Source organism: Phymastichus coffea, unplaced genomic scaffold (genome assembly GCF_024137745.1).
Source record: "Phymastichus coffea isolate CEN01 unplaced genomic scaffold, Cenicafe_Pcof_1.1 PCOF00033, whole genome shotgun sequence".
Lineage (NCBI taxonomy): Eukaryota > Metazoa > Arthropoda > Insecta > Hymenoptera > Eulophidae > Phymastichus > Phymastichus coffea.
Window position 1 is genome coordinate 2,925,047 of NW_026706844.1, and position 10,372 is coordinate 2,935,418.

The 10,372-nt window shown below is 44.5% G+C and overlaps 1 protein-coding gene across 1 annotated transcript; it reads right to left on the reverse strand.

Moving 5' to 3' along the window:
- Positions 1-4,751: 4,751 nt before the first annotated feature.
- Positions 4,752-9,496, reverse strand: LOC131663370 (uncharacterized). The gene is made up of 3 exons (XM_058933744.1): positions 9,404-9,496; positions 7,040-7,337; positions 4,752-5,248 (listed from the first exon to the last, which is right to left on the reverse strand). The coding sequence occupies exons 2-3, from the start codon at positions 7,311-7,313 to the stop codon at positions 5,064-5,066; spliced, it is 459 nt and encodes a 152-aa protein (XP_058789727.1). The 5' UTR covers positions 7,314-7,337; positions 9,404-9,496; the 3' UTR covers positions 4,752-5,063.
- Positions 9,497-10,372: the final 876 nt, after the last annotated feature.

Here is a 10,372-nt window from a genome sequence, read left to right on the forward strand (position 1 = left end):
TGCCGCCGCCCGTCTTGGCGGTCGACGGCGGCAGGGAAGGCGCGGAGACTCGACTGCACGTCGTCGAGCGAACGTCTCGGAGGCCGATGCTGATTGACTCCGGTTCTGTGGTGTCACTGATGCCTCGCTCTCTGGTGCCGGGCCGGCACGAACGGCAGCCGCTGGCCTTGGTCGCTGCCAATGGTTCTCCGGTGCGGACGTATAGTCGGAAGATGGTCAACCTTGACCTCGGCTTGCCCCGAGCGTTCTCTTGGCCGTTCGTCGTCGCGGATGTGCCGGGAGCTATCATCGGGGCCGACTTTCTGGCGCACACCGGCCTTGTGGTTGACCTTCGACACCGGCGCCTAATCGATGGAGACACGAACGGCTCCGCTCCTGCGCACGTGCGCAGAGCGGAGGTCCACGGGATCGCGCTTGTGGCCGACGCCGCAAGCGATGCTTATCGCAGGCGGTACGACCGGCTGCTGGTAGAGTTTGACGACTTGGCCGAGCAGGGAGGTCGAGGCGCGACTCTTGGCGGCGTGGAGGTGACACATCACATCCACGTAGTCGGTCCACCAGTCCACGAGAAGCCCCGTCGCCTCGCGGGGGATAGATTGGCGGCCGCCCGGGCCGCAGTCGACCGACTTCTCCGGGCCGGCGTCGTGCGGCCCTCCTCGAGCCAGTGGGCCAGCCCCCTGCATGTTGTACCCAAGTCGGGCGGAGGATGCAGGGTGACCGGCGATTACCGGCGACTCAACGCGAATACGCTGCCGGATCGCTACCCGCTGCCCGTGATAGAGGATTTCCTGGAGGACGCGAGAGGATGTTCCGTTTCCTCGGTGATCGACCTACAGGAGGCCTATTACCAGGTGCCGATGGGGGAGGAGGATGTGCGCAAGACGGCGGTCGCCGCCCCCTTTGGGCTCTTTGAGTTTGCGCGGATGCCGCTTGGGCTGCGCAACGCCTCGCAGACTTTCCACCGTTATATGGACAGTCTCCTGCGCGACTTGCCATTTGTGCGGAACTACCTGGACGATCTGCTCGTGGGGTCCCCCTCCCACGAGGAGCATTTGAAGCATTTGCGGTCGTTGCTGGAGCGACTGAGAGAGGCGGGACTTTCAATCAAGCTGCCGAAGTGCCAGATCGGACAATCAAGGGTGTTGATTCTGGGTTACGAGGTGTCCGCCGACGGCTTTCGGCCGCCGACTCAGCGCATCGCGGCCATCGCCGAGTTCCCAAGGCCGGGCACTGCACGGGGCCTGCGAAGATTCCTTGGAATGGTAAACTTCTACAGGAGGTACCTTCCGTACGCGGCGGAGGACCAGGCGCCGCTGAGCGAGATGCTGAAGGGGCGTGCAAGGGGAAGCCGGAGACCACTATTCTGGACCCCGTCTGCCGACGCGGCCTTCCGTGCGGTTCGCCGCAGTCTAGCCGGAGCGGTCGGGGCCGCTTTTGTCGAGCCGTCAGCACCGCTGGCGCTGGCTACCGATGCCTCCGACCTGGCCCTGGGTGCCGCCCTCCAGCAGCAGGTAGAGGGTGTCTGGCAGCCCGTGGGCTTCTTCTCCCGCAAGCTCACTCCAACGGAGCGTCGATACAGCACGTACGACCGGGAGCTTCTGGCGGTCTACGAGGCTGTGCGGTACTTTCGCCGGATTCTGGGGGGGCGAGCATTCGCGGTGTTGACCGATCATCGGCCGCTGGTTTACGCGGCTCAGCGGCCGTCCGACCGGGCGTCCCCGAGGCAGCAGAGGCATCTGGACTACGTGCTGCAGCAGAATGTGGAATTCAAGCACATTAGGGGCGAAGATAACCTGGTGGCCGACGCCCTGTCGCGTACCGACGATTCGGCGGGCCTGGAGGGGCTGTCGGCGCCCCAGGACTCCTCAGCGGGGTCGCAATGTGCCACGGTTGGCATGCCTTCGCCCTTGGGTCCGGCGGTGATCAGCGAGGCACAGGAGGCAGACACTGAGCTGCCCAAGCTGTTCGAGGCCGGCGTGCTCGACCTGAGGCGGCTCGAGCTGGATGGGCACCGGGTGGCGTGCAGCATAGCCGACCGGGTGGTGAGACCCTATCTGCCGCAAGGGTTACGTCGGCGCGCCTACGAGGCCGCACACGATCCGGCTCACCCCAGCATCCGCGCCACGATAAGAGCTGTTACGGAGCGCTACATCTGGCCGGGAATTAGGAAGGACGTGGGGCGCTGGGCGCGCAGCTGCGAGGCGTGTCAGAGAGCCAAGGTCCAGCGACATAACCGGGCCAAGCTGTCGCTCTTCCAGGAGCCGGACAATCGCTTCGAGCACATCCACGTGGACATCATTGTGATGCCGCAGGTCAGGAGCTTGCGGTATTGCTTGACCGTGCTTGACCGCTTCACGAGGTGGCCGGTCGCGGTGCCCTTGGCGGATATTCGGGCGCAGACCGTGGCGCGAGCACTGGTGGAGCACTGGATCGCGGACCGAGGCTGCCCACTCACGATAACCTCCGACAGGGGCATGCAGTTTGAGTCGGCCCTGTTCACCGCCTTGGCACAGTTTATTGGAGCGGAGCGGGTGCGCACCACACCGTACCATCCCCAGGCAAATGGCATGGTGGAGCGGTTCCACCGAACCTTGAAGGCGGCCCTGATGTGCCATCCTCAGGTGCCCTGGCCGGAGAGCTTGCCCCTGGTGCTCCTTGGGCTGCGGGGCTGTTTCAAGGAGGACCTGCAGGCATCCTCGGCAGAGATGGTTTATGGAACAACTCTGCGCATGCCGGGGGAGTTCTTTGTGGCGACGAGCTGTTCGGCGGATCCGGCGACTTTCGTGGCGAGGCTCAGGGCGCTCATGGGCGCCATACGACCGGTGTCGTCATCGGATCACTCGGCCCGTAGGCCCTTCTATCTGGCGGACCTGAAGACCTGCTCACACGTCTTCCTGCGCGGGGAGGCGATCCGAAGGCCACTGGAGCGGCCGTACTCTGGTCCGCACGAGGTGATTAAGCGCATCAGCGAGAAGGTCTACGTAATCAGAGTCGGTGGGGCCGAGAGGACGGTCACAACGGACGCGCTAAAGCCCGCCTATCTCGACTCGGTTGGGGCGCCGGCCCCGCATGTGGAGGAGCCAGGGAGTCGCGGACCGGCGGCAGCTGAGCGACCGCCGCCCGAGGAGACGCTATCGCCTGCAGCGTCTTCTCAGTCCTCCTCGTCGGAGGCGGCATGTGAGCCGCCACTCGGGGAGGCGGTCGCGGCGAAGGACGGCGCAGCGTCGGCGGCAGTACCACCGATCGCGGCGGGCGCCGCGGAGGCACTTCTGGCCGGGGACCAGCGGGCCCGGGCGACGCCGCCCCGGGTGATGCCGGCGCGCCATAGGCATATGCCCAGCATCCTGCGGAGAACCACATCGCTCCGTTCGACCGGTGCGAACGTCTCTGGGAGGGGAGTGGCTGTGGCGGTCGAGCCCCGGTTGGTGCCGCCACCTGCGGGCCTGGGTCCGCGGCGGGAAAAACGGCTCCGGTTTGGATTAGCCGGATTAGGAGACGAGGCTTAGGGGGATGATGGCCGGATAATCCTGTTAGTCTGGTCATCCCTAAGCGGCTCTTAAGATTGCGCCCCGGCCTGGCGGCCTATATAAAGTCGCCCATCGCAAGGCAAAACGGACAGTATCTTCCGAACCGCTGCCCGTCAACAACCCGAACGCCGTACCAGCATCTACCACCGCAACAGGATACGACAGCACGTGTCATCGCCGCCGAGGAACATCATCGTCTGCTCATCCTGGAGCGTCAGCCGCTCTCTACTAACAGGCGTGCCCTGTTTGTGACGCTCACGGATCCCGACGCGCGCAAGTTTTCACACGTCGCTGTACAACGCCAACAAAAATAAAGATTTGTCTGTGTCGAACCAAAATTTGAATCTGGCGTGATCTCCCGCGCATTCTCCTGCCACTTCCTCTGTCCGGAACGAGTGTGGCTGCACTCACTGTCAACAGCCAAAGATCAATCAAGATTCAAATGGATTAAATTTGATAATATCGAATACTTTTGAATGAAAAATATTCTCATTGAATGTATACTATTCAATAAGTTTTAATGTTTGTAATTTTGTAATTGTAATTGTTTAAGTTATAATGATCCTGATATTCTATTTCTATAATTTTTAATCATTTATTGGAAAATATAAAGAGACTTAATAACCTTGAATCATTTTTAATGAATTTAGGATTAGTTTTATTCTTTTTGAAATGTTTTAATAATTTTTTATGCCATTCAATATTTTCTAATAAAGCACGAGTTATTTAATGATAGCTAATCGATTACTTATCAATATGAATTACATCTCCATTTCAATAATTTTCAATGATCTAATTTTGGAATTTTTTATTGACAAATCAAGAAAACTTCAATTAGCTAGATAGAAAAGGTCAACTTTTAGAAAAGAAAAATTAAGCTATAAACGTATTACCCAATTAAATTCAGTTTTTCAATATTAATTTCAGATGATGTTACCAGATTCATTTATAAAAATTAGTTTGACTATTTCATTATTACTTCATTTATACCTGCATATTTAGTATTTTACCAATTAGCAATCATATACTCACTGAATAGATATCCGATTGAAACGACGAGCATAGAAGAATTAATAAAGAGGCATGATATAAAAAATAGCTTACTTAACTATTGTTTTTATTACAAGACAACAAATACATACATATTTGTCAATTATTTTAAAGACGGTCTCAAACGTCAAAACAAAGAAAATTACATTTTAAAGTCATTTGTGAGCGCTTAAACATTAAAAATAATAAATATTAAATAAATAAATATTTACTTAAAAATAAATGAACAATAGGAAATAAAAGTTAAATAGAGAAGGTCGAGGGTGAGTGTGGTTTAATATACCCACACATCCTTTGACCCACTGTAAAATAAAATATAAATCTATGATTCTTCATCAGAAGAAGATACCAATAGGTCTTCATCAAACATATTTTCTACGTTATCAGCACCTTTCTCTTCTGTTTCCACAGTTGTTAAGGGATCGAGACTGAAACTATTCTGAGATTTAGGAAAATCTGAAGGTGATACAAACTCAAAAGTATCATCTAAAGGATTACGTGGTATTTCTGATTTTTTTTTGGTTTTGATGCTTTTGGTGGTTTCAGGTTTGAAATTTTCTTAGTTATATACTCTTTAAAATTGGCTATTTGTTCAGAACGGTTGTATGTCTTCATTTGCCTTTTTGTCAGTTCTTGTTCATAGTAATGTTCTAACCAATGTATATAATATGCTGAAAATTGAAGTTGATTTTTCTATTGTAATTTTTTCTATGTATTAGATTTCTTGTCGATTTCATTCAGATTCATATAGGCTATCACTATCGATATTAAATTTTGACTTTTTGCTAATAAAAATGGACTTAATTCTATAGCAAAATCAATAATGCCATCGTATTCTACGTTTAAAAATATATGAAAAACAAATATAAAATTATCGAAAATGATGCTTGACGGTCTTTGTATTTCAAAGAAGTACGAGTACAAATCTGGCTGATCTGTGGAGTATGAATAGAAGTAATTTATTTACTGGATTTTTGGAGAGATATTAAAAACTATTTTCAACAATGGTGTACATAATTTCCACGTATTTTTTTCGTAAAATACGATGGTGCTATTGGTTTTTGTTGGAACCCCTCCAAAAACACTAGAAGTGAAATTCGGAATCGAAAAATACAAAAAAATGCATTAATTAATAAAAATTATAAAAACGAAAAATAGCATATTCTCACCATTTGAAACAGCTTTCCGATGGACTGCACAACAAAATACACCCTAGCTTTCAGTTTCATTATAAAAAAGTCAAAATTTAATATCGATAGTGATAGCCTGCATGAATCTGAATGGAATCGGTCTTCTATATTTTTAAATAAATTTCTATATCATTTTATCATAATCAATCATTTTCAATTGTTACCCCTTCGTAAAAAAGAGAACCGAGAAAAGTAAAACAAGTTTGTTTATGTTCTTATTGTTTGGGAGATCGTCATGTGATCTCTTACAAAGCGACAGCTGATTTTCTTTACGTTCGTTGAAAATTAGTGTAGAGCGCACGCAATTGAAAGTTCGAAAAGGCAATTATGTTAGCATGAATTACTTTTCTTTTAAGGAACCTCATAATTACTTTTCTATAAAGGAATCAAAGCGGGATAACTAAGCAATATCAGTGATAAATTTTTTTAGACGCATACAAATTAAATTCTTATAACGGATTCTTGTTCCTCTCCGAAAATTCTATCAAATTGAGATGTACTGACGTTTTTAAAATATCTATAAGCTTATTTTAAGAGCGAATAAAAAAATATTTTGTTTTTGGCGGACAAAGCGGGGTACCCAATAAAAATCCATTATTTACATTTATAAATTTAAGGTGAAATTTTGATTACTAATTCATCATCTCCCATAACTATTCTTGTGGTAATATCACTGTCTAATGCAACATCAGGTATATCATTTATTAAAATAAATTATTTAAATTCTATATTTTTTCGAATAAATCGTTTCGTTAAAAACGTTAGATTCGTAATCAGCGAGCGAAAAAACATCGTAAATCATACATAACGAACATATATAAAGTAATTTGATTATAGATCGAAAAATTTTTTGGAAAAAATGGATCCCCGCTTTGTCCTACCTTGATATTTTAAAACTTTTCCTGTTGAACTGGCTTCACTCAATGGAAATTAAAATATAACGAGTGTTTTTATAGCTTGATCGACGTACTTGGAGATGAGTATATTAAATTTTAGTATCAATTCTTATTTGAGTCTGTATTTTACGAATTAAAAAATGTAAAAACCTGTGAAAAGAGTAGTCAAACGGACGTTACACTCCGTTCGATATATACATCCCACTATATTTTTATGCACGCAGTTATTATAACATTTATAGGTTCTTTTCAAGGGAAAAGAATCTATAGAAGACTGGTCCTGAGTCGTGAAAATGCTCCTAACAAAAAACATCACCGACACCCAGCTTTGCCCACTCTTATTCTATAAAACAAATAAATCTTGTACAGTGCTTACCTTTGCAAGCATTAACCTTTTTGGAATCCAATTTATTAACGTGATTCTCCTTGTTATTCACTTCTTCGTCATCGTTATCATCTTCCAACTCTTGGTTATCGAGATTATATTTTTCAGCAAGTTTCTTATCTTTTCCTTTACGGTTGGTTGTACGACCAGTTAGTGTACTGACTAATAGCACACTCTTCTTGAAAACGGATAAAAGGATGTTACCAACGAACATGCTTGGACTTGTAGAGTCCGCTATTAAACTAGCATGCGTTTCTTCGTCCATCCATTCACCTAGGCCTAAATGTATCTACATAAAAAATATAATGATCATCTTAACAAATCTCATATTAACCCATTAAACGCCAAGCCGAATCTAGTCGAGATAGCATCAAACTAACTATTGTATCCGTGGCATGACTAAAAATTGCCCGTGTTTTACCTTTTAAAATTTGCAATTGTTTATAAAAGGTTATTTTAACTAGTTACCAAAAACTTGTTTAATTAAAAAAGCTAATAGCGGCAATTGATTCTACGGGAAAAATTATGAAAGAAACCTGTATAAATACTTTTTTTCAGAGTTCAATTTGTTGGTGAAAAATCGTTATAAATAATTTCAGTTCAGCCAGAGATGCCAAACTCGCTATATCTAGAAAAGAAATTTTTTATTTATTTGTATTTAAAAACTAAAAAAAAATACAACATTTTAAAAAAATAACGAAATACGAATAAATAAAAAAAAGATACGTGTCGTGAAACACGCGTAGGAATGAAGTTTCTTTCATTTGTCTCCGCCGATGAATGAATAAGGAAAGGTGTAACTTTTTTGTCTAATTTGATTACTGGTATAACAATAAAAATATGTGAGTATATATGTGAGTATATGTGGTGTAACGGGATCGATTCCGTTTAATTATTTAATTCGCGCTATTATTCTAAAAGGGAGCGCGTAACTGTCAATGCTCAATACGTATCCAGGAGAGAATGAGAAAATATACGCTAGTCAACCAGTAATCGTGAATAACCTACAATAAATTAAAAAGTGAGTAGAAGCTAAGAGATATAAGAGAATCAAAAGAAAACACCTGTTAGTAATACGAACGGGATCTTTTATTATTCCTTATACTCTACAGAAGGTCGGCCCGCGCGTTTGTTTACGTTGACGCTCGCTCTTCGACAACACGCTTTGCCGGTACGCTCGCCGCTCTTTGTTGTTAGAGCCGTTACATGCACGCATCGAACATTAGAAATTAGTTATAAATCATGCGAACCCGAGCGCGTGATTAAGCTGGCCAGCTTACCTTATTTTTGCAGGCGGTCGGAGAACACAGCGATAAATCGCACAGCGCAGAACAGTTATTATTGTTCGTCGTTCACGGATCGCGAATGCGCGCACACACTGGTTTCGCCCTCGATGGCGAAACCTCACACACTCTGCCTCTCTCTCGTCCTGGTCTCGAGCTGGTGAATCACTGACACCTCGGTGGCAGCTGTTCCGGGTATCTGGAGCTGGTCGTATGTCACTAATCTGGTGCGTGGTCGTCAAGGGCACGTGAGTTTGCGGTAACGAAAACGATAAGCGGGCGGACACTACGATGGTCTAAGCTTTACTGGTTCGATTTCAATCGCGCGCGTTCCGTCTGCTCGCGTGCCGAATTCCTTCGTTACGTATTTTGTCCCCCCGGCAGGTGCTGCCCTCACAGGTAGCAATTAAGTTGAATAATCAGCGCTAATTTGACGTTTACCGTCACAGTGGAATAATATATAAGACTATAAGTGAGTATGTATAATCATATAAATCCATCCTTATGCGGACGCGCTTCGCCTGACAATCCACCCTTTTTAAGTAAGTTTCGGGGTAGTTAAGGTTTGTTCGCTTGGAGTTCGAAGCCGACGCCTTTACACTCGGAGTGTGTGTCGAAAGTACTACCCTTAGAATCCCTTTCGTAATTATCGGCATATTTCTTAATATCTGTATAATTTAGGTTCGGTGGGTAAGATTTTTAATGTGCTGGTGCAGACGTCCGTATAAGTTAACTCAATATCTGCATAGACTGAGAATATTGTCTGCATATAAATATTATGATTCATGCAGATATATGCGAGTATATATGTATATATAGATATACATGTATGTATATACGCGTATATTCTCAACAACAAAAATTTGCGTTTGACGGGTTTCGCGTGTTGTTTTTGAGTGTACCTTTTCGCGTAATGTTTCACTTTTTGCCGGCTAGATCCCCTTCGCCAATCCGAAATAAGAAACTTCGTTCCAAAAAAAAATTCTTTTTGCGATACAACGGGTTCGGCATCTCGGCTAGATTCGGCTTGGGGTTAAAAAGTAATTCAATCAATTCAGATCAATATACATACGCCTTTGCCTTCGACCAAGTATCCTATCGGGAAATCGTTTAATTGTGGATTTATACTTTTTTCCGTGGAATTATAAATTTGGTTTTTTTGATCCATAAGAACTGGAAAATAATGTATCGAATATGTGAGAATAAGAAACATAAAAAAATATAATATTCAGAATTTTTATTGATGAAAAAATATTATTTATGTTACGGTGTGTAGGTTACTTCAAAGTATGTGCGCGTGCGTTCAGTTCTTAATTGTTATAATTTTTGAAGCATTTTATATACAAATAAATTGATTATCAATTGAAATTTATTAAACTATAATTACAAAATGCACACATTATTTACAAAAGAAATTTTAGTATCCGATTGCTAAATCACAAAATCTTTTCAATCATCAATATTTTCAGTAATTGTTAGGGCAGTGCACTTTTCATGCACGTGTAAACATCAATGTATACAAATGCAAGCACACGCGTTGAGAGAAAGAAGCAGGAGTTAAGCACACAATGGAAGCGAAAGAGTCAAACGCATACGCACACTATAGCGCTCATACAGCGCTTGATGCTGCCTTAGTATAAGTTAAGAAGATAGACGCTTAAGCGTTTATTTTCGTTGGTATAAGCGAGAGAGAGATTGAAAGAGAGAAACTCCATCCATGTCGTTAGTTTTGCCTTACGAAGTTCATGAAGGATCGAACAAAGCAATTGAAAGTGAGGTAAATTCTCTGATTTTTGCGGAAAAAAATTATTTTCTTGATTTTTTAATACAAGAGTTTTTTATTACCACAGAAAAGTTTCATGGTGTTGAAAATAAAGGTTGAATGACAAAGGTACATTTTTATTTTTTAGTAACAATTTTTTTTTCAACCCCTATTTTAAACCTCTTTAGAATAATTTCGGTAAAAAATAAAGACGCTCATGAATTCAGCGACCTCAAAATTTCCTGGGAACTATTTCTTTTTAATTAAGGAAAGTTAGAA